Here is a 25,398-nt window from a genome sequence, read left to right as displayed (position 1 = left end):
ACCTCCTGATAGTAAAACCAGACAAGTAAAGGACACTCTAAAAAACACAGTAAAGCATGTGGTGCCACTGGAAGAGTCTGCACATTTAAAGTAAGGCCTTGGTCTCGGTTTTGATACCAGCAGTGAGTATTCTTCGTGTTTTCAGTCTGCACCGTTCATCTGCAATCCTTTGAGGACATTCAATACAACATGCTGTAATCACATTCATGTGCATATGAGCTCTATTCTTTGACTGTTTACTGAATCTTATCTAGGAACAGTGTGCTGGCTATGACAGGCTTCATTTCCAGGAACTAACAAAATAATTTTTATGTGTGTAAATAAAGAGGTCATGTGAATTTCTTTATGCTCTTCTGTTTGTTTTTTAAAGAAAACATGCATGGATGGTTCTAAAATGACCTATGATAGAGCGGTGACAGTGCAGAATTGCCCCTTCCACAAGCTTCAGGTCCCTGAATTGGATAAACAGGAGAAGATGGATGGATGATTGGATGGATGGATGGGTGGATGACTCTAGCATGCCCTTAGTTGGGCTACAGATGTGACGTCCTAATGCAGTGAAACTAGTGACCCATTCTATGACTGTGTCACAGTGTTGTTAGTCACCTTAATGACAATAATTTTACTATTCATTTTTGATGGACCATCAGTTACTATCCTTTACTTTCTCAAAACTACCACAACCAAACTCAATCGAGTTAAAAACAAGTTAATGGAAAATGCTGGTTGTGGTTGGAAACCCGCTTTCAAACATGACAACAAAGTATGGAGGCACTGGTTTTTGATATGCTAATTTTTGTCTTCATGCTGGGAATAATTAATGGTCATTAATAATTAATGAAGTTACTGCAACCATGCAACATGGGTAATTGCATGCAGCTCTCTTACTTTACTAAAGTCAGAGGAAACACTTTGAAAGCTACAAACATGCAACGCAATTTTAATTGGTGTTAAGTTTGGTCAGAGTTAGATTACAGGCTGGTGAGTCTTGTTTATTGGTCCTTACAGATCCTTTTGTGCAGCTCTGTCACTGTGACTTGTGCAATGTGGAAAATATATATGAGTTTCAAATTGCCTGGATTCACCTGCTACAGTAGTTCTACCAGTTCTTTGCCATCCCTCCAGCTGGCGATGCCCTAAAGGTCAGGTTAGTTAGTTTATGCAAAAAAAAAAAATCATGAGAGCAGAAGGAAAACATTCAGTACTATGCAAGCTGCTGTATTTTAACTTCTCCATGGATGCAGTTTCTATGGGATCCCCACCTCTGACAAAATCTTCCTGCTAAATAATGACTGCCCCTGACTGCCCCCAATCTGTATGACGTAGTCTAAAAGACAAAACAAAAATATAAATAAAACTAAAGTACAAGTCTCTCAAAAGTCTACAGTTCTTAAGTGGGATAAAGCTCTTTCTGTCATATCCCGTTTTTACGGTAGCATTGAGAGTTCAGCCACATTTTCATAGTGCTTTTATTGTTTTCTTCATTTGAATCGACAAATACAGTAAATTGAATCTTTTTTCTTTGTAGGCGTCAACGCCCTCGTGTACTGACGTTCACAGGTGATGTTTCATTGGTTACTCGTTGGCTGTTCAAGGTAAATCCTGTGTGGGAGGGGGTGGGGGAGCAGGAGGAGGAGGAGGGAGACTTCAGGAGCGGAGCAGTTCACGCCGCTCAGAGCGCAAGACCGCACAAAGTCAGCCGGTGCACTCTTGCAGTCCTGGGACGGATTATCATTGTACTGTCACCAATTTTTTTTCTTCCTAAAACTATTTTTTAATGGTTTATATATTTCACTGGATATGTTGGTGGGATTTTCAAATGGCATTTTCCTCCTGTTCTCCTGCGTGTTGCTGGAACCCGTGAGTACACTCCGCTTAAAAACTTGACTTTTTCTCATGACCTGATCTTGGGCTCGCTGTCAACAGTGCCACAGCTGCTTGCCTGATTTAGCAGCGTAAGCTTGACCACGCAGGTCACTGCGATAAGCCAGCAAACGGGTTCAGGGCTGATACGCATGCGGTCCTCCAGAGGTGTGGATGCAGGGCGCACCGCTGTGCCCCCGTGTGCAACTTAATTCCGTTTAGCATGTGTGGATGACGGGACTAATTTGGGTGGTTTTTTTTTAAGGGTTTATTTTTTCTTTCTTTTTAAACCTAAATTTATGGAACGAAGTTCAAGTTCAGATAGTTCTTCGCTCCAGGTTTCTCTTTTCAGCACAAACAAAACGGTGGTCCTTGACTGGGATCGTTATTCGGCGACATTCATTGTCCTTTTATGACCAAGGTTAAGATGCATTACCAGGCGAAACAATGAACTTGGTTTTCCTTCAGGACACCATGGTAACGGCCCCATTTGTCTGCCTCTGCAGCCTCTCTGGTCCTCACCATGATTCTCTTCAAACTGTCTAATGTAGAGAAGCATGTATGAATCATACTGGAATTTAGATAAAAACCCTACAATAGAACACCAGCACATCATCATCTGTGCAAACTCACAGACTGTTGGGCTCTTTAGCACATGAGTTTGATAATAAGAACGATGATTAGGCTGATGAAAGTTTCCCCCTCTCCAACTTGCTTAAGGCTGCACTGATTGGTTAATGACAACCTGTTGTCTGGCCATCATCATGGGTGAAGCGATGCTGCAGAGCCTGCAGGTGCAAGATAAATCGTAATCTAAATGAGGAAGTCATCTTCTGTATGGAGAGAAACTGGATTCCTATGGGCTCATTTCATGGCTAACGATAGCCACAGAATACCGACTGATTAATGAGATAGAGAGGAGACTCATATATTCAAGTAAGAGCAGTAAATCTTCTGCTCCTGCAGATGGTCTGTATACGTCCCAATGGTAAATCCTCATATTTCACCCCGAATCACTTCATAATTCCCAGTACATCATGAGGAATGAGGAATATAATGGAACGGGTCATCTCAGGCGTCAAAGTTCATGAAAAAAATCTTTGCAACAACATTTGCTTTAAAGATTAACGATTTGTCAAATGGTGCCAAAGTTTTTTTTTTGCATGCACCTGCACCCTTTCAGTGCTGCTAACACTTTTTAAAAGGCGACCACTGGCCAAAGAGAAGTACGTAAAATACATGCAAATACTCTCTTCACAGGTGTTTGCAGTGGCCACACAGATGTGCGACATGATGAATGAAATCGATAAGGAGAGGATCATATGCGAGTCTCAGATTGAAAACAGAACAACTGGTATGTCAGATGCTTCGTATGTGTTTACCACGAGCTACTTATTCTGTCTCATCTTAACTCACTAATGATACAAGTGAGCTCTGATTGAAGTGACACAGTGAACTCCAAAGACAACAAAAGCTGTCCAAGCCTCCCGTCTGGCTTTAGATTACACCTTGCATGATTGAACACTGTTTTCCACCTAATGTCAGCCCCTTGTCACATATGCAGGTTCAGTTACAGAGAAAACTGATCCCGTTTTTCATTTATAAGAAATGCTAATGTTGTCCTAATGTTAATACACTGTGTACATGAAGATAATTGTGTTTCATAGAGCCTCTGTGAGTCACTGAAACACTGTTGGAGGCATTATGGGACTCTGTTTGTTTCCACGCAATGCAAAAGTAATTAAACTCTCATTATGTTTTTAATTTAAATTTGCAATAGGTTTAAATGTTGTCAGATCTTCAGGGTAATCATGCAAATGTACACTGGTAAGGAGATTTTTCATTGTGACAAACTGTTGAGCAGGTGCGCTGTGAAAGTGGCGTGAGCCGATTGTGCATCCTGGGAGGATACACACTGTGGAAAGACACGGAGATCTGTTGAATTCAAATAACAGCGTGTAACGAAGGGCACAGAGCTTTTTTATTAGTCATCGTGACAGCATGTTAACTCAGGTCATCTGCTGTTATGGGCCCAGCATGGCTGTAATGCCAGCTGACCTAAACTCACACGTTTTGGCTGCCATGGGAACGCCAGTGCTCCGCCTTCACCTTAAACAGGCTGCTGTTTCCCACTTGAGGGGATTCATATGTGAAAAACTGAGCAAAATGTGAGCAAAATTAAGTTTCTCTCTATCTTTGGGCATGTGAGTTTAGGTAACATACTTGTTTTTGGTCCCTCTCCTTCTTCTCTAGGTTGCAGTAGGATTTGGGACAAAATCACCTGCTGGCCCAGTGCTGATGTGGGAGAGGTGGTAACCATCCTTTGCCCCAAATTTCTCTTCTTTCACTCCGAGGATGATCGTGAACGTAAGAATCAAGCTTGCAATATACATTGCATATAGGTGTGTGTTTTAAAGAGAGTTAGAAGAGAAAAGGCATATTAGTTAATTTTACTCTTAGAAGGTTACAGTAATAAATTAGTATTTAGTTATTTGACTAGAAAAAGTGAAAGCACAGGGTAGAATCCATACATTTGTAGTGGAAAGTCACTGACACCTATTGGTAAATACATAGAGAAATTATAGAAGATCTTAAAATGCCCATTTTTGCAAAGGTATCAGCATCAGCACTAAATTAAAGGGCAGTTTCTTTATACTTGCTTCTTCTCTCCATCAAGCTTCATGAATGAGTAATCTTGCAGACAGACAGACGGACAACACTGAACATGCACCTCAGTGATTTTTTAAATATATGTGTGACTTAAAAAATATTTACAAGCAGAGTTAAAGCTGCTCTAAGTCATCTTTTGATATAAACAACAAATCTAATATCAAGTCATAAAAGTAAAAAACGTTACCTGTAGCAAATGAATGCACAGATTTATCATCCATTCAGTCCCCAGTAGCAGAACGTAGAAACAGTCTGAGGAAATTTCCCCCAGAATTGCAGGTGACCAAAATCAAGCTCAGAGGACAGAAAATATTGGTCTTACTTTCGTCATGCAGACGGAAACAGAACTCAGTATCTGCAGAATGCAGTGGTTTGCTAACATTCGCTAACTTTGTGTATAACGTAGTAATATGTCAATGATCTTTATTGCAGTGGTTGATGTTACAGGGCCACAAACCAGTTGACCATTTGAATTTCAAAGCCTTATGTTTTGTATTTCTGGCTGTTGTCAGGGTAGCCTCAGGCTAAAGAATAATTTGCCTTCATCTCATCCAGTTTACTCTTAATGTTCTTGATTGTAATTTAGAATCTCCAACTAAACTACCATGTTTTGGGGCTGTGGGAGGAAGCCAGAAAGTATCCTTGCAGGTACACACAGAAAGGCCCCAAGAGGTTAATGGCTTTGAACTTTTGACCTCTTTTCTGTGAGAGAACAGCACTTTCCACCCCACCACCATGGCACTATTGTTGTAACCAAGGTGTGCATATGAGAATCTCAGAATGCACAAATTGCTGCTCTGGAAAGCAGATGGGCTAATGCAGGAGAAGACTCGGTGCCACTTCTGTCAGCTAAGAACAGGAAACTGAGACTACACTTTGCACAGGCTTGAAAAAAATTGGACAACAGAAGATTGTAAAAATGTTGCCTGGTCTGATAAAGCTTTGATTTTTGCTGCAGCATTCAGATGGCAGGGTCAGAAATTGGTGTAGACAACATGCAAGTCAACAGTTCAGGCTGGTGATGGTACAGTGGGATGGAGGACATTTTCTTGGCCCGTCACAAAGCTCAGCTCATTTCAAACTGGTTTCTTGAACATGACAGTGAATTCAGGAATGTTTCCAGCATCTTGTTCAGCTTGTGCCACTGACAATTAAAGCAGTTCTGAAGGGAAAAGGGGGTCCGGCCTGGTACTAGCAAGGTGTATCTAATAAAGTGGCCTGTGAATAGTCACTTAGTTGCTAAGATGCCTTAAAGTCTCTAAAAAATAACAAATCTATCTGAGAATTTTAATGTAGTTTGGCAAACTTGCCACATTCAACATAATAAAAACAATTTCAGTCTTAAACAGCCTATAAATAGTACATCACATGATTACTAAGCCTCGTAATGCCATTTTTCTTTTTTATGTCTGTATCCCTGAGTCTGAGATTAACCTGAAGTTAAATGCGTATTCATGGAAACATGAGTTAAGCATGGGATATTAAAATGAATCAGAGAGATGCTGGCGTGCTGCTCATCTCGATCCCTCCTTAATTTCCATTTTGTTGTTATTGTTCCAAATATCCCTGCTATTGAGCCTGTGCCAGTATCATCACGCTCCATATCTGAGACCAGAAATAGAAATTATGGAGTGTCCTAGTGGCTCATACCCATGATGCTATTTTGGCCCTACAATCTCTTATCTTTTCTACCACCACATCTTGAATATCATAAATAATACAATAAATTCAAAACAGTAGCAGGAAACAAGATAACAACTTCCCATGTAGACGCCATACACTTATTAAAGAGCCACACTGGTTATTTGTTCTTTATTTGGTGAAAGCCTAACAGGGAAGTTGTGCTAATTATCTGTAAAGGAAAACACTTTCCTGGGAATTTTCTGGCTGAATTGCACCATGTCTGTACAGTAGTTCCTGGGAATGTACCCCTTCGAGTTTCCTCAACATCTCCATTTGTCAATAATTGCCACGTAGCGTCTCCTCAGTTAATCATGAAGTAAGAGTTGATGGAGATGTTTATTTGTAGTTGACTGGCAAAGGGGCTTTAATTTAAAATTGGAGCCTTGAGAAATGTAACAGGAACAAACAGCCATAGCTGTAAAATCCCAGGTGTGGCTCTTTATAAAGCTATGCTAATCATAAAAAAAGAAGAAGTTTGCAGTGGCTAAATTTACCACGCTTTGTGTAATATTTATTGGCGGTGACAACAAAGCTGCATGTTTGAGCTGTTTGTTTTCAAAAATAATATTTTCTTGATTTATTCGTGTTTGTAAAGTTGCGGTTGGTCCGTTAGCTCAGCTCCTGCTGCTGATAAGACAGTGAAAACATATGAATAAACCTCTCTCTTCTATATTTTGAACATAGTGGCCAAGTTGTAGCACTAAAGGAGACGCTATACACCGATCAGACATAACATTATGACCACCGGTCTAGTATTGTGTTGGTCCCCCTTACGCTGCCAAAACAACCCTGAACCATCGACGTTAGCAACCGATCCTTTAAGTCCTGTAAGTTGTGAGGTGGAGCCTCCATGAATCAGACTTGTTTGTCCAGCGCATCCCAAAGATGTTAGTTTGGATTGAGAACTGGCCAAGTCAACACCTCAAACATGTTGTGCTCCTCAAACCGTTCCTGAACCATTTTTGCTTTTAGCCACAGCTATCAGGAAATACAGTTTCCATGAAAGGGTGCACATGGTCTCCAACAATGGTTTGATAGGTAGTACGTGTCAAAGTAGCATCCAAATGGATGGCAGGACCCAAAGTTTCCCAGCAGAACATTGCCCAAACCATCATACTGCGTCTGCTGGCTTGCCTTCTTCCCATAATGCATCCTGGTTCCAGGTGTTCTCCAGGTAAGCGACGCACACATATCAGTCATCCACGTGATGTAAAAGAAAGTTATTCAGTTAAGGTCACCTTCTTCCATTGCTCCATGGTCCAGATGTGGTGCTCGCGTGGCCATTGTTGGCAGTTTACAGCCTATACACAACGACTGATGTCTGTGTAGTCTGACACCTTTCTATCATAACCAACATAAACTTTTTGGGCAGTTTGAGCTTCCGTAGGTCATCTGTTGTACCGGTGCCCACGTGCATCAATAACCCTTGGTCATCCATGACCCTGTCGCAGGTTCACCACTGTTTCTTCCTTGGACCACTTGTGAAAGAGACTAACCACCGCAGACCAGGAACACCTCACAAGAGCTGCACTTTTGGAGATGTTCTGACGTTCAGTCGTGTAGCCATCATAATCTGGCCCTTGTCAAACTCACTCAAATCCTTACGATTTAAGGACAAAATGTTCTCTTGCTCCCTAATATATCCCACCTACTAACAGGAGCCATGAAGAATAGATGACCAGTGTTATTCACTTTATGAATGATGATGTCAGTGCTCATAATGTTATGCATGGTCAGTCTACACCAGTAAACATAATATTTGAAAATTCAAATTTGATATCATGTTAGTACTACCCATAATATCCTGACTCCCCTGCTCCGAGTGCACTTCAGTCGTTAATCAAAGATGAATTTGACTAATAGCACTTTTGGATATTTTGTATAGATAGATGTATAGCTGTAATAATAATATCATAAAAGTGAATTTTTTTGGGTCAACAGGGTCAAATAATGAAAATCAAGACTGAACAACACATGTGAATCCACCCATGTATTACCCACTTTCATAGTGGTACATAGCCTGAGCTCTGTTCTATGTGCACTGCTTGTCTTTGGGAATGTACAGGACACTTTTCAGTACAGCATATTTTCTACGCCCACATTTAACCCCAGAGCCATTATCCGGTTCTATAACCGGATAATGGCGTGCGATGTCTTGCTACCATCTCCGTGTTGAATTATAGGTTTCCTCAAATGTTGTCCAACAGTCTGGAACAGACGTTGAGGTATGTTTGCTAATATTTGATGGGTGTGCCAAAAGTCTTACCCTGTCAGCAGCTGCATATACTGTAAATATATATATAACCCCTGACATTTAAAAAAGGCGGAGAGCAAAATGAGCTGCTACAGGTGTAGCGCACCTGCACTTGTACTTGTTAATGAAAACACTGCTTGTATCATATACTGAACCTGGAAAGGAGGTCCTATAGCCGTAATCTAGCCAGTACTTGCGGATTATGCAGGGTACATTAGAACATTTTGTACCATCGAGTAAATATCAGCTACATGAACACTCAGTAAGGGGAAGAAAGGTTGTGTGGGAAGCTGTTATGTGGCCCAGATGGGAGATAGTATGATATGAGAGCGGATAGCACTCCAGGGAAAAGACGGGGCAGATGAAGAATCACTGGATCTTTGGGGTTGAGGTCAGAGGAGGCATATTTCACAGACATGTCAGGAGGTTTACAGGATCAACAGCCCCCTCTGTGCAGTGTTGTGCTGCATTGATGTGGACCATATCAATTATGCAGCAAATCACCTTATCAGCACAGGTCTCTGATGGTTAAACCTGGTCTACATTCAGGTCATGAAAGAAGGACTAATGAAGTGGTGATGAACGGTCCAGATATCTGTGCAAGAAAGCAGGAAAAAAAAAACGTTTAAGTCATTGAACCACTGTGTATTTTTCCTGTTATTTAGTTGTCGAAAGCTCTTTAAGGCCTTGGCAGGTTACAGACACACGATGCATACTTTCTTCTTTGTAAGCGTGTTTCACAGAATGTCATGAAGTCTAATTTAACCTCACTCCTGAGAATCGTTGCAAAAGACTGAAGGTATTGACACATCCCGGGCTATTCATTTTATAAGCCTCACACACAAAAACAAGCATTGCGAAACATGGCGCCATAGAAATTCGGGGTCATAAATTTAGTTGAGACAGAGTTGCCATTCTCATGAACTCTTTACCTAGCAGATCTAACACAAACATGTAGCCATTCATCTCTTTTAATAGCGCTCACCCTCTCTACAGGCTGAGAATGACAGAGTGCCCAGCTGTCAACAGGTTCACCTACATGCTGCAATGTGAATTTGACATGAAGTGGATTTATAATAATACTATGGATCAAACATTTGGATATACTTCGATAGGATAAGGCTTTGACTGTACAATACTGGCGGGAAAAGCCAAGAAGTAAAAAGAAAATAAAAATGATTATGGGGTGATGAACTTGAACACTGAAAATCCTTGCAGTCATGTTTTGGGGAATGATGAAAGCATTCTTCTGGCAATCCCTCAAACAGGCTAAATCCAGTGGTGGCATGGGCTGAAACAGCAGGGGCTTAGCTTCGCCTTTGTGTCTTGTCATGTTGTTTGAGGAAGCTAAGCCTCCGTCTTCTCTGCGTTACGCTGCTCAGGTATTTGTGAGCGAACCAAATTTTGGTGCCAAATACATTCTAAGACTTTGGCTTGTTGGTCATTTCCCAACTCGGTGCTGATTCGATAGTGGCTGCGGAGTGATACGATTGCGCAATGTGTGGAATGTCCTACATTTTGATTTCCACAGCAGCATTCAGGACGTGGATTCATTTGTCACCAGATCACGGAGCTTCCATTCTTTACTGGTAGGAAGGGAGATGAGGAAAGAAGTATGACACAATAAGAGACTGAACAAAAAGCACAGAGCAGTCAATCCATGCTTCAAGATTAGATGCTCATGAAGGGAGGGACATGAGTTTTCAGGTCTAATTAGTTCATGGATCCATTTCTAGCTTTCGTCACACTGTAAAAATCTAAATCCTCTCTATACCATATGCCACATATTCTGCCTTTCCGTTACATATGCAACAAGTGTAGAGGATGTAAATAGGACCCAAAAAGAGGCCTTTTCAATTGTTTTTGCTTTTGTTTTTCCACAAAACTTTGGAAATAGAAACTTTCTGCTGTAATCTGCCTAGCACTGAGGTCTGACCTGTACTGTACAGAGCTCCACTTATCTGTGCAGGGTCCTGCACTCAGCTAAGCAGATTTACAAAAGTATAGACATTCTATACTTACGTAGAAGTACAGATACTAGTGTTAAAAATACTCCAGAAAGGCTCTTAAATGTACTCAAAGTAAGAAAGTGAAAAGTAGCTCCTTGAAGAACATTTCTACCACCTATTTTTGTGCAACACTATCTGAACCTTGTGCTCTATCATTGTAAAAATAAAATAATATTAGTAGATGTGAATATAAACTTTATTCCGGTCTAAAGTTGAATTCCAATAAAGCTTGAATCAGGTAAGTAGAACATGAGCAGAGAAAATTAAAGAAAATGAAAAAACAGCTCTATTTTGTGTTTCTTACATTGTAGAGGGTGACGTTGCCTCTAAACATGAAAGAGGTTAAATGGGAGGATTCAGCATGTGGGGAACCCTGAAATCAGTTGGCTCAGTGTGGGGAAACAAATTATAGATCACAATAATTTCTATTGAGAGCTCCAGTAGATTTTCTTAGTGTAAAGGCTGTGACCAGCTGACCTGCTGCTCTTTGTGGATGTACACAACTTAATTCAACCAGATGTCAGCAGATGTTTTATGAGCTGTCTTGGCTGATTTCCATCCTCGACACTGACAGTACAGTGTGTATTCTGTCTTTTTTCTAGAAGGTATAAAATTGTTATGAAGGTGAAATTCGCTGAATGAAACTCAGCATCATCAGCTTAACTTCAGATTCATCTCTGCTACACTTTATGTAACCTAACTCTGACCATGAAACCACAGCCACTGTGCACCAGTCACACACAGTTCTTTACTTTAAACACCTCACAGCAAACTAACCTGTTTATTCTGCAGAGGATTTTCATGCAACCTTTAAATAACACAGCGAGTCTACGTCAGTTTGTTTAGCAGCAGGTTTCACAATATGAAAAAACATAATGTCATGTGTACAGACCAGATATCTGATTTAAAAATGTGAGAACTTACACGTAAGCTTTAAATTTCCAGTTTATCAAACACCACTGATCAGTCCTTATCTTTAACCCCTCTTCTTCCTTTCCTGTTCTGTCTTACTTATCTTTCTCCATCTCTGAGTGAAGTTAGCTCTTTCTTTTCTCTTCCTGTAAAATACACCAATACAATTATGTGTTTGCTGATGTTTGTTGAGCTGATAGAAGCGTTGGATTTGAAATTACCTGAGAATTAAAAAAGATTCCTTCTGTGGGGCTAGCTAGATGCTGAAGTACCACAAACATAACTTATGGACACCTGCAGTTGTTCCAAAAAATAAAAAAATAAAAAAATAAAAAAAATAAATAAAAATGCAGGCCCACTTTAACCCCTGACTATGGCCCACACCTTTGCCTCTTTCATCTGTTTTATACCACATCTCCTGGTGATTAATACACAAGCAGGACTGCCTTTCATGTGTTTCTGTTTAGGTTCAAATCGGTTTGATGTTTGGAGGCTCGCAGTGACGAAGCTAAGCTCCATTCTCCTGTAGAGCAGGACTCTGCTGAACAGCACTTCACTCAAGATTAAAGATCTACAGACATATCTAATCTTCAGCACTTCCAATACAGTAAATCTCTGGCCTGCTGTACGCTACTCCGGACAACTACTGGGCTCAGCTTTAACCCAAAAAGCCTTACTTTATCTTGCTGTAATCTCATTTACTTCATTGTTCTCGAAAGTTTGACTCTACACTTAATTTTAAAAAGTTCTATCTTTTGTTACCGCAAATCTGCAACACTGCATTTTGGTCATGCAGTTTCTTAATTGTCAGTCTAAATGCACCTTTCACCTCTGCCCTCTGTGGGCAGAACAGACCATAATATCCCTGCTTGACTGATGACCACCTGGTGTTTGTGTGTACACCCTTCACGTAATTAAGAAACAGATGGAAGCAAGTGCACATGGGAATTGCCTCAGCATCTCTGAGCCAGTTGGGCGGCTAAGCCCCTTCAGTCATTCATTCTGCTTCCTTTGATTATTTGGGTGTATTCCAGGGAGACATGAGTCTCAGCATGTTTTAATTAAATGCAGTGGTATGTCTGCCCTGCAGCTCTTACAACTCCCATCTCAACAAGCACTTTATTGTTCTGTTAAAGGATAGCAGGAAGAGCGGCGTAAAGTAATACGAATAATTTCCAGTGTTGTTCCTCTGTCCCTTTGCTCATTAGGTAACCTGTCAAAGACCTGCACCGCGGATGGTTGGACCTCAGTCAGCATGGACTCCTACATAGCAGACTGTGGATATAATCCCAACACCACCATGGATAGCCATGAAGTGAGTGTGGCAACTGGAACTTTAAGTGAAATGTCCCATACCTGATGAACTGTGTACTGAAACGTATTGTTACAGGAGGTATTCTTCCACGCCATCAAAGTGGGATACACCATCGGTCACAGCGTGTCGCTCATCTCTCTGACAGTCGCTATCGTCATATTGTGTCTCTTCCGGTAAGGTGATCCATCGTAACACTGCTCAATGTTCCCACATAAAGACAATCAAACACCTATTAAAGCAAGAAAACGCCGTCGATCTCTCATTTCCTACCATGCTTCCTGCATTTTATTGAGGTCTTACAGTCTTTTCACACAGCAATGTAACCGGATTAAGTGGGAGAAGTCGTCCAAATGTGGGTGGCTGCAAGCAGTCACTAAGTCAAACCGTGAAGTCAGATCACTTAGATGAGCATCTGTTATTCACTGTATGCTCTGTCAATTCAATTCAATTCAATTTTATTTATATAGCGCCAAATCACAACAAAAGTCGCCTCAAGGCGCTTCATAGATACAGAGAAAAGCCCAACAATCATATGACCCCCTATGAGCAAGCACTTTGGCGACAGTGGGAAGGAAAAACTCCCTTTTAACAGGAAGAAACCTCCGGCAGAACCAGGCTCAGGGAGGGGCGGCCATCTGCTGCGACCGGTTGGGGTGAGAGAAGGAAGACAGGATAAAAGACATGCTGTGGAAGAGAGACAGAGATTAATAACAGATATGATTCAATGCAGAGAGGTCTATTAATACATAGTGAGTGAGAAAGGTGACTGGAAAGGAAAAACTCAATGCATCATGGGAATCCCCGGCAGCCTACGTCTATTGCAGCATAACTAAGGGAGGATTCAGGGTCACCTGGTCCAGCCCTAACTATATGCTTTAGCAAAAAGGAAAGTTTTAAGCCTAATCTTAAAAGTAGAGATAGTGTCTGTCTCCCGAATCCAAACTGGAAGCTGGTTCCACAGAAGAGGGGCCTGAAAACTGAAGGCTCTCCCTCCCATTCTACTGTCCTGACCTTAAGGTCACAAGGTCGTGGAGAAAAACGCATGTGAGAGATTGTTGGCGTGGATCATTAGAACAGGTTTAAGCGACAAGTGTGTGTAGCGTCTAATAAACATCAGCTGGCTGTGCTTGCATTTCAGGCTGTTTGTGTGTCGCGGGCTAAACAGCAAGCGCTGTGTTTACTCTTTGGGTTTTCTGACATGCGATCGGGTTTGCATTCTGGAGCGGAGACGCAGGATGTTGGCAGCGCCTGCTGTTTATGTCGGGGTGCAGATGCGGCGTACATGCAGCTGAGCGATACTTCATCTCAGCTCGACTGTCCTGCTGCGTTTACGCAACTCACCCCAGGTCATCGTGTCACGGGGAAGGTATTTGTTTGAAAGCAGGCAAAAGAGAGAATTTACATTAGTGACATTTTCTCAGCACCCCCTGCTTCTCTCCCCCTACACACCGATTTGTTCTTGTTTGTTTCCTTGCTCCGCATCCCTGATAAATATTATGTCCCTGAAAAAGCTACATCCAAAGTGAGAGACATGCAGAAAGCCTTTAATGACAATTTAAATGAATTGTGACTTTTAGATAGCAGCACAGCAGAGCACGGTGGTAGGAAATGACAAGGCGATAATCATGTACACTAAGTGCTTAGAATAGCTGCTGTCCTGAGCTGAAAAGCACATCTGTTCTGTGCTCCTCTGAACTAAGTCAGTGAAGTTTCTAGTGCATATTTTCTTGATATGCTTTTTTTCTGATGATTTCCGAGACACATGAGGAGCTCACTCATTGTAACCAGTCAGGATGCATTAGGAGTACTTTGTCTGTTCATTTTCTGTGTATTTGTATTCTTCTTCAGGAAGCTGCAGTGCACAAGAAACTACATCCACATGCATCTGTTTGTGTCTTTCATACTGAAAGCTGTGACTGTTTTCATCAAGGACGTGGTTCTGTACGAAGTCGGCGAGACAGATTGCCAAGCATCTGTGAGTACGCCGTTCACCGTCCTTTCTCTTTGCTGCTGAAAGCTCTGCAGGATGATTTTTCTATTATTGGACTGGTTGCGTGAATTGATTTCCCTCTCTGCCTAACTGAAGTTCGGCATCGTTGCTCAGCAGCCGCTTTCCCACTCTGACTTTAATGCTTTGTCTCAAAGTTTACTCAGCGTTCTGGGTGTAGCAGTGTTTGCCGAGGCACTTCTGCTCTTAAAATGATGTTTCCCTTTTCATCTGTGCACCAGGATGTTGTGAGAGTTCCTGTTTGCCAAACATTAAGCCTGAACTTGAACATTAAGCCTGAAGTACAGACAGCTTTGTCAATAAATCACATTCAGAGTGCTGTATTGACTTTATTACCACAACATGCCACAACGTCATAACTGATAAGTTAAGTATTTAGATAAGCTCCTAGATGTGGCATTGCTCCCTGTTATGTGATTGATCAAGTCACCAACGTTAGTGCTGTTTTCTTGCCACTTTATTACCAGAGAGGACTGGATCAACTCGCTGTAAATCACCCGCTTTACTATATCGCTAAGTGCTGCTGCTTAATGGCTGAGTTTAGACATTCATTTCTCCTTCAGGGTACACCGGCTGTCCTGACCTAAACACAGCTGCTAAATATCTCACAGATTTCTAAACTCCTCAGTGAAAAAGCAAAAACAAAAGGAGTAAACTTTTGTTTACTTGGTGTAAGGCACACTACTTAGCTTGTAAAAATACAGTTGGGGTGAAAGCGGAAAACCTCGTGCAAAATCACACAGAGAGTTGCAAGAACACACATTCCTAGTTTTAATATAACCCTGGAAACAAATCAAATGTTGTGTCACCACTTCATTTATGTGGCTAACAAAATAACTATTGACAGACCTGATAAAATGAAAATATGTCCTGTTTAATAATAATGTCATTTCAGGACATTATAAAAACCTGGTCTTTAGAAGGTCTTAAAAAACAACCTAAGAAGAAATATGAAACATGACATATTAAATACAATTTAAACCAAAATCCAAGATGCAGTGTGTAAAAATTAACTACACCCTTACTGCTTCCAATTAAGGAAGGAATTACATGGATAGGTAGACTGTTCAATGCTCAGAGAAACTGCGAAAAATCCAAGGGCTACATTTTAAACTCAATAGACCTCAGTTAGTGTGTTAAATGTTAAAGTTCATGACAGTATATTTAGAAAAGGACTGAACCAGGGTTCAAGTATTGTCAGGACAAAGCCTCTTTCTTTTAAAAACCAACTGTCAAGCACGGTGGAGGAAGCATCGTGATTTCGGCTCGCTTTGCAGCCACAGGACTTGTGAGTCAACCATGAACTCCATGAACCATGAACCATGCCAAAGTATTCTAGACTCAGATGTGAGGCCAACAGCTGAAGCCTGGCTGAAACTGGACCAAGTAACAGGATGATGATCCCAAGCAGAGCAACAAATCTACAACAGAATGGCAGAAAAAGAAAAGGTTTCAATAATTACAGTCCAGATCTCAACCTGACTGAAATGCACTTGTCATGGTTAGTGCTGTGGGGCAGGCAGGAAGGAGGGCCCAAATGCAGGACTCACAGACAGAGGGTTAAACTTAAAGCGCAGCTTTATTCCTGGGAAAAATCTTGAGTACAGAAAACAAAAAGCGAAGCATAATAACTAGAGCTAACAAACTCAGGACTCAAGGAACTGGAAAACAAGAAACTAAAAATCAGGAGCTACGGAGACTAGGAACACAGAGGAAACGCACAGCACTGAGGAGGTGTGTGAAGGTTAACGACGTGACAACAAGCAGGGGAAGACTGAGGACTAAAATACACAAGAGGATGACAAGAGGATGGGGAGCAGGAAGGAAACACAGCTGGGGCAAATCAGACATAATGAGACGGGGGAAGGCAAAACTAGATACACTGACGTAGGACACAGACTATGAAAATAAAACAGGAAATACGACGCGTACACTCAGACACATGACTGACTGGGGAACAAGAGAATAAACCTGAGGGCAGAACTAAATCTAAGAACTAGAAATCACAAACCCAGAAGAACTAGAGAGCTACAAATGCAAAACAGAAACCGAAACACTAGTGGTCATACACCAGGATGAAACCAAAGATTACTAATCCCCATCCTCTCGTGATCCTACCAGTGTATAATAATAAAAAAATCTAAACACTGGGTCACCAACCCAGGACCCTGACAGCACTACTAGGCCCTTAAGAGAGCTGTGCATAAATGAATGCCTGCAAACTTCAATGAACTGAAGCAATGTTGCACAGAAGAGTGCGTCAATAACGTCAACCCAGCAGGACAGAGAGTACCAAGCAATGTTACATTTGATAACAATGAAGAAGATGGAAAAATAATAGAACAACAGTATTGTTTGATAACACTGAAATAAAACTAAGTTGCAAACAAATGCATTTAATGTGTATCAAGTGTGATTGTTTATCTTAGATAAGCGAGAATGAACCTGATGTTAGTGGAACAGAAGCTCCCTGACAGTGTTAGAGAGGCTGGTTCTGTGTAATGTTTTACACTGACTGCACTTTGTCTGTTAAATATGTTAAATATTCACATTGTTCTGAACAAGAAAACAAGTCCTATTTTTTATTAGCTTGGCCCACGGGGACTAAAACTGGCCTGGCTAGTTTAAAATGTCTAGTCTGTTATGTCGTCCTCATCTTTTTAAAGGTCAATGCATTTCCTCTGGATATGCCTTTAAAGTGTGAATGTTTTAGGTAAAAAATACATCTCTGTAGCCGTGTTTAACGTGATATGAACGACAAGTTAAGTAAATAATGCCATCAGAATTGAACCATATGTTGCTGCTGTACAATAAGGCAAATTCCACAGTAAAAAGGATTTATTTTAAACATGATATCTAATAAAAGCATCTTAGGACACTTCTGCAAACAAAGCTGGTTTTAGTTTTGAAACCTTGTTCAAGTGTGCATACAGCAGGACAAAACTGAGACACCCACGTGTGCTTCCTGTTTATTCGTCTCAAAAGCGAATCTAACACATTGTGGATCGGCTTACAAATCTTGTTGTGATGTCATCTTTCTTGTGTGGGTACTCCACTCTGCCACCTGCTGAATTATATGCTTTTAGCAATAGCTGCAATTCACAATCATTAGCTGAAAGTGCTTTATGTTGTGAGGTATAACCAATGTTCCCTCTAATTTTTCATGTGTCTGAGCGAACACACAAACCTCCTCCCTTGGACCACTGTGAGCAACATTAGATGTGTGCACTGTGGTCACACCAGCATCGAATCCATCCAAGTTACATGGTTTATTAAAATAATCAAATTACAGCATTTACATTTATGTTAGACTACTTTTAATTAACTGCTTTAGCCCACTTGAAATGAAAATTTAAAAAAAATGAAAATCTTGAAAACAAAACTTTCTTTTTTTCTTTTCTTTTTTTTTAAAATAAAGCTCTGACTTATATTATGAGTCTGTGGTCTGGGAGAGAGTCCTGTAACTCTCTGTCTGCAAAATACAGTAAATAATGACAAATGTTGGGCAATTAATTATATAGTTACTTCTTCAAAAAAGTAACTCAGTTATGCAAACAAAGTTTTTGCAGCTGTTTACTTAAAAATGCAGTCAAATTTGATGCCACACAAATTATTTGTGCCACTCCAAAAAATAATTTCTGTCCACTATGAGATAAAGGAGAACAACAGCCTGATACCTTCAGGCCTGACAACAGGAGATGTATCAGTCCTGTAACACTTGTAACATTCAGCAGTCGCCTCGTTGTTCTGACACACACAACAAAACTATTGACTACACTACACACTAACTACACAAGATTTGCGCTAAACGTTGCAAATCTCTCACATCTCAAAACGCCGCCGTCACTCCTAAAACTTCCCCCCTTCCTAAACAAAAAAATGCCATGTTGCCATATCATTTTTTGATTGGTCGACATGGTACATTTTTCCACCAATAGGAAAAGGTGGAGTTTTTTTTGGTTTTATTTTTGCTCACAGGCGGAGAGTGCTTTCAAACGTTTTCCTTATAAAACGCTGTTTTTACCGTTTCTTCCAGCAGTAAATATAAACAATGATATTATTCAGGAAGAAAACCAAACATTGCAGATATTTTTATCATAACTCTGGTTTTACATGGCCTATCAACACAATTTAAAAACTGGTATAAAGTCCACACTTTTTCCGTCAGTTGTTCCGTCTGTCCTGCTCACATCTCCAGTATAACAGTCCTCTATGTGCAGCACTTGGTGAGAGTGGGAAGGAAGAACTCCCTTTTAACAGTTAGACACCTCAAGGCTCCAGGGAGAGGCAGACATCTGAGGGTGAGGAGAAAGAAACAAGAGAAAAGAGGACCACACACAGATCTTGAACAGCAAATAAAACAAAACAAAGAACAATAAGCGACAATAAACAGAAGTTAATGACACACGACGCTGGAACTTGTTATAATGTTGTACTGTGAAAGTCGCTCATTTTCAAGTTACTGTTGGTTCAAAGTGCTGAAGTTAGACTTCTGACTGGAACATATAACTCAAGCATATTTTACATATCTGTCTAATTTTGTTGCTTACCAAGTTCTCGACTGCCCCAGGCCCAGTTTATTTGTCAGCCCTGGAACTCTAACCCTAAGTTGTTTGCTTAGCTCAGCTGATTAACAGCTTTAGGCCGTCTTGATAGTGAGAGTGAATTTTAGGCTTCTTCTAGTTCTGTTCAACTCAGGTTGGCTAATTCAATAACAATATTTGCCTGAAAGCATTTTCCCATTTGGCATTCTAAGTTATGACGCAGACATTGCAGTGGGTCAGTGTGGACTATGTTAAACCTACCGATCTATCAGCAGTGGTTTCTCCTAATATTGCAGCAAGGAGCTTTAAACTTGGATTTCAGTTACATTTACTGCAGATTACAGATCTAAATGGTCAAATACTCTGTCAGTATAATCAGCCCAACTACAAGATAGCACATGTGTATTGACCTTTAATTGTTATTTTTTGTGCCCTTGGGATTAGTTTGCTAAAAAACGTCCTCAAGTAACCTTGTGAATCATTTAAATGAAAATAGATTTATATATGTATCTACATTCATTTGCACATTTCTGGTAAAGCCAATAACATGTTAATGTTTTTTAGGTGGGCTGCAAGGCAGTGATGGTTTTGTTCCACTACGGGGTCATGGCCAGTTACTTCTGGCTGCTTGTGGAGGGCCTCTATCTTCATGCTTTGTTAGCTGTGTCCTTCTTCTCTGAGAGAAAGTACTTCTGGTGGTACATCCTCATTGGGTGGGGTAAGTGTTAGCTCTCATGCCAGTTATTGATGAGTAGGCTTACAGCACAGAATCTCATTTGCAAGGGGATCGGATGTGTCCATTTGTCTGTAGTGTCAGTGCAGCCATCAGGCAACCTGAATGCGTTTATTAGTCTTTACTACAACCACTGGATATGTCCATCCATTACTTATATCTGCTTTACATGGAGAGATATACGGGACACTGAAGCCTATTGCAGCTGGCATAAGGCAAGAGGCTGGATACTTCCTGGACTGGTGGTTGGGCCTTCACAGGGCCAAGACAGAAATCATTCACACTTTCATACTTGCAGCCAACTTAGACTCATCAGTTACCCTAACATGCATATCATGGGACTATGGGAGGGAACTGGAGTATATATTATTTTATGTAAAAGAGGTTTAATACATGCAGCTGCTTCAGAGAAATATTGAACTTTCAATCTGCACATGAATGAGTTTTCCTTAGTTTAGCAGCAGCAGGCGGCTGGCACCCGTCCTCATTGTTATAATTCAGTCAACGAGTCCCGCAATGCTTTTGGAAGGCAAATAGCTTCATGTATGTATGGCAAACGTAACATATAAATAAATTAAATTCTTCGCCGAACTTAGAGATCAAACAAGTAGACCCGAACCGCTATATTTCAATTTCAACAGCAATATGGTCCCTGCTTTCATCAAAATTCATATATTCATAAAAAGGTGCTAGGTGGAACCTTTGAGGAGTTTCATCTTAATTTCAGTTAAAATCTGAAAATATTTTACCTTTTGATCCTTCAGTTGCCTTTGACGTATATATTCAACAATATTTATTTTCCCTTCACAGTGAAAATAAATCTAGAAATAGGCTTGAAATGTTGTGTCTGCAAGCAGGAAAATGGAAACAAGCCTTTCCCACAGATACCCAGGATGAATCAGTATCGGCACAGAGCACACATGAGTCATGTTAAGAATGATAAGCATAGCTAAAAAGCAATATTGCTTCAGCTTTAAACCCATTCATAAGATTAACAGTGTGCTCATGCCTAAATGTGGTACAGATAAATAAATAAGTACTTATATAATACTATATTATATAGTACTTATATAATCTATAAAATAAATCACAGAGCTGATCATTTCTCTCTGAGAAACAGAGATCATTTTAATGTTGAAATAACTTAGAGGTAATTCTGTTTGTGTTGTAATTTGTCTGCAGGGGCTCCGACCATCTTTATCTCAGCGTGGGCGATGACGAAGGCTTTTTTAGATCACCCTGGGTGAGTTCATCTTCATCATGTTTTCTTGTTGATTAAAGTGAAGTTATCATTTGGGATGCACTGATTGTGAAAGTCTTAGCCAATACTAATGCAGATATTAGAATTACAGTTCTGTGCAAAAGTCTTGAGCCATGCCTCATTACTTTAGATTTTGCTCTGAAAATAAGTGCAGCGACTTTTTGAAGCGTGCATACATACATGGAAATATAAGAAGAAACCAGAGTTTGTATCATTGTCATGATTTTCAATATTTGGTATGAACAAACTTTCATGTAATTTCTTTAAGAAGTCTTCATGAAAAGTAAAGGAACCGTCAAAGCTCCTCTTCTTTCATCCATTACAAAGATTAACAGCTGGTCTTCGGAGCATTTTCGCTGCCTCTATTTACAGTCCAGTGATGTTTTTTTATGATCTCTTTTTGAGAACTTCTTGTTTGCATTTCCTTTTTTCCTGTCAGATGCTGGGAGACAATTGATGACAGCCCTTGGTGGATCATCAAAACCCCCATTTTAATCACCATACTTGTGAGTCAGTGCAGCTCTTTGTGAGTAACATTCCAATCTCAGCTTAATGCAAAATTAACCAGTCTGCTACTTTCGTGGCAGGTGAACTTTTTCCTCTTCATTTGTATTATCCGGATTTTACGCCAGAAGATGAATTGCCCAGACATTGGAAGAAAGGAGTCCAATCAATACTCGTAGGTATTCAGTGCAAAATGTCAGCATCTTGATCATAGTGCAGGTTGCAGTCATTTCTTATCAGGTGATGCTAATTTAGTGAATTTTGCTGCTGTTAGGTTTTTATTTTGACTAAGCTCTTGCACAGTGACAGATACTCGACTCTGGCCTTTGTGGACGTTAACACGGCTGAACACGAGCTTTCTCTTTACTTCTTTTTCCTCCCATCTCATGTTTTTAGGAGACTGGCTAAATCAACTCTGTTGTTGATTCCTCTCTTTGGCATAAACTACATTCTTTTTGCGTTCATCCCCGATGACATTCACCCACAAGTGAGGATGGTGTTCGATCTTATTCTCGGGTCATTTCAGGTAACGTCCCTGCATTAAGTCCGCAACACTTTCCAAATGGTGCACAGAAGCAGGCAGCACTACTTATAGATGAATGTGTGGATTTTAGGCTTGAAATATTGCGTTTTAGACGGAACCGCTGCCGCAAGTGGACATCCTTTCATTTGATTGCAAAGTTTTATGAAGATAGTTTGTCAGATGGAGCAAATGAATGCTTGGTTTTTCTGACATGTTTAACTTTGTACGCTTGATGCTAATGAGTTTGCTCGTTTGCTGAGCATTAAATTGAAAGTAAACTCTTAGAGCAAAGTGCAATGATGGAAGCTGTGCAATGGAAAGTATTCTCAATTTATAACCGTTGTAGTTCAAAGTGATATCTCCTGGGAACATTTCCCAGGGGATCTGGATGATAAACTTGCTGTCTGAGCCTGAAGTTGGTCGTCATTTTACCATCATTATTCATACGCAAGTATTTTGAGTGTTTCCCCAGCTGTGCGATCATACTTGTATTTCTGTGCAACACCAGCTCTTACAGGGCGGTGTGTGTGTGTGTGTGTGTGTTTTCCATCTCTTCAACAGGGTTTTGTGGTTGCTGTCTTGTACTGCTTTCTAAATGGAGAGGTGAGTAAATTCTAACAAAACAAAGCTCTCTAAGATAAATTAGCTAAATCCTGTGTTTCATGCCTGCTTAACGATGCTCCTCGTTCTGTTTGTCTACCTCTCTGCTTGTCCTGCAGGTGCAGTCGGAGATTAAGCGTAAGTGGCGCAGGTGGATGCTGCAGAGGTTTCTGGGTGCTGATACAAAGTACCAGCAGCCCTCCATGGGCAGCAACGGCAACAACTTCAGCACCCAGATCACCATGATGACCAAATGCAGCCCCACAACACGCCGGACATCTGCGTGTCAGGAGCGCCTCTCGTCCATCTGACATCCAGTTAAAGTTACTGTCGCGCTTTGATTTAAATCCTTAGGCACCGAATGTGTGGCTCGCATACGCTGTTGCCACAGGATCGATATTGGTTACTGAGTATTTTTAGCGATTGCTTGTCAAAAATTGAGTGAGACTGAATTTTTCTTGCCAGAATTGAAAGGTAAAACCGCTGTAATGAGAGGCCTTTGGTCAGGGAGGTCTGCACCAACAATCTGGTTTCTGATATTTGTATGAAAGCCAATGTCATGTGGAAATATGTACAGATGGGCTCATACTGCATATTAGTGCTTTGTTGATATCTGGAACTGGAAAAGGCTACAGGCAAGTTATAAAAAGTCGGTCCTCGGTGTAACAATAATGACAGTAACGTGCGGAGAGAAAGCTCTTCTTAACCCTCATGGACACTGAAGTGAATTCAATGTCCTCTGACCAATAACACCAGAGACAAGCTGCAAGATGTTTATCAAAAGGGTGTGACAGAAGAGGTCTCCAACCACTAATGGCCCATGTTGCTTAAGGGAACAATGGAAGCAGCTTTATTGACTGTGTCAGGCTGCTGTGAACCGTCAGAGGATGAATCTAAAGCACAGGCAGTGCAGTGGAGGTTCCTAATGCTGCCTATGACAGTTTTATTCAGGGGATACTCTGCTGAATTACTGCTGGCTAACATTCCAGAGGAGAGACTGAACCTCCTGCTTGTGAAATTCAGTTCAGATTACAGAGGTTTTTAGTTTTTGTCTGAGTGCGCAGTCAGATACTAGATGGACCAGCTGTATTCTATTAATCCACAACCTACAAGACTGTAAATAAATACGCAGTAACAACAACTTACTTCCATTAACTGGATTGCATGGATAGTTTATTCCGCTGCATTTATTTTAAATGTATTCATCTATTTTAATTCTCTAGTAAGACAAGCAGGTCAAAGTTTTCATTAGCTGTAAAATATCTTGTTACTTACAACATGAATTGGCATGCTCACAGATCCCAGACTTTTCCCACTGGTCCCACACAATAGTCTGTATATAAAAGATGGAGGGGGCCACCGTGACATCGCCTGTGGGTTTGTGAACTCCTGTTCTAACTGTGGCTGTTGCAATGTTGGGTTTTTGAAGCTAGAAGTGACCATATTTACACAAGGATTATTAACGAATGCAAGCAAGCATTGCTAGCAAGTTGCATTTGTAAAACGCGTGGATGCATAACACAGAGAGATGCATAAAAATGAATGTTAGGCATACAAATATAATAACAGGATATCATACACCGAAACTTCTTGAACTGTCTGTTAGAACTTTATGCAACAGCACAGACACGGTGTAGACGTCCACTTCAGTGACTTGAATGCGCTGAGGTGAGGCCTGGCAGAGAGTTTGTTGGCACCGACCTGCCACTCAGCTGACTACGGTCCTAATAATGTATTAAAACAGAGATTTATACAATGTAAATGAGCGAGGAATTTTAGAAAAACAAAATCACCCCTTGTACATCAAAATTAGTTGAGACATTCGCGTTTCCCTCAGGTTGTAACAACATGATTACTCAGCGTTCTTCATAATCAGGTCAAAGTATTTATTTTGCCAAATTAGTTAATTTGTGGCCAAATATAGGCAACACTTATAGCTTCAGCTTTCTGTTTAGTGCTAATTGAGAGATGTGAGACTAACATGGTAAACATTTCACTTGCTGTTACGGGGAGCACGTTTACATAAATGCTAGCACTGAGCACCGCCTGCCTGGCTTTGGAGCTCACTGACAATTTATAAAGCTAAAAGACATCACAGTTGTTGGCGTCATGTTAACAATGCAACGCGTTTTCTGCAGAATAGTTTTGTACGCTCACATGTTCGGCTTCAGATTCCGTCAGAGTCATGCTGGTGCTTATTTTAGTTCCAGTTTTTGGTTTTTGTGGTGTGTGTGTTGTAAACTGAAACTGAGGTAAAGCTAACCTAAAAGTACCTCAGACAGGGAGCTAGTGATGTGGATAAAGAGTTGGTTTCTCGTGAGTTTTACGGTGATGCTCTTTAGTGCTCAGGTGTCAACTGGAAATAAGTGTTTACATTTGAAAGTACTTCCTTACTCGTGATATTTGCTTACTGTCAGTGTAGAGTTGACAGTGTCTCTCTTGTGTTGCCATGTAAAGACGTTATTGAACAAAATGTTTAATGAAGTTGAATAAAATCATTTGCACTGTGAGAACGGCTC

The 25,398-nt window shown here is 40.7% G+C and overlaps 1 protein-coding gene across 1 annotated transcript; it reads left to right on the top strand.

Moving 5' to 3' along the window:
* The first annotated feature begins 1,654 nt into the window (after positions 1–1,654).
* On the top strand, positions 1,655–25,382 carry LOC102792119 (vasoactive intestinal polypeptide receptor-like). Its single transcript, XM_006802706.3, has 13 exons — positions 1,655–1,860; positions 3,124–3,217; positions 4,117–4,230; positions 12,600–12,706; positions 12,782–12,879; positions 14,555–14,681; positions 19,823–19,976; positions 21,174–21,234; positions 21,692–21,758; positions 21,840–21,931; positions 22,153–22,282; positions 22,841–22,882; positions 22,999–25,382. Exons 1-13 carry the CDS (start codon positions 1,801–1,803, stop codon positions 23,188–23,190), a joined length of 1,338 nt encoding a protein of 445 aa, XP_006802769.1. The 5' UTR covers positions 1,655–1,800; the 3' UTR covers positions 23,191–25,382.
* Positions 25,383–25,398: the final 16 nt, after the last annotated feature.

This window comes from Neolamprologus brichardi, chromosome 18, assembly GCF_056152115.1.
Source record: "Neolamprologus brichardi isolate AB-2024 chromosome 18, ASM5615211v1, whole genome shotgun sequence".
Lineage (NCBI taxonomy): Eukaryota > Metazoa > Chordata > Actinopteri > Cichliformes > Cichlidae > Neolamprologus > Neolamprologus brichardi.
The sequence above is the reverse complement of the archived record's forward strand: the minus strand, read 5'-3'. Positions and strand labels throughout refer to the sequence as shown.

Coding starts and splice junctions, on each gene's coding strand:
- LOC102792119 (XM_006802706.3), top strand. CDS start 1,801: ATGTTGGTGGGATTTTCAAATGGCATTTTCCTCCTGTTCTCCTGCGTG. Junction 3,218..4,116: donor GATTGAAAACAGAACAACTG/GTATGTCAGATG, acceptor CTTCTTCTCTAG/GTTGCAGTAGGATTTGGGAC. Junction 22,883..22,998: donor ACTGCTTTCTAAATGGAGAG/GTGAGTAAATTC, acceptor CTTGTCCTGCAG/GTGCAGTCGGAGATTAAGCG.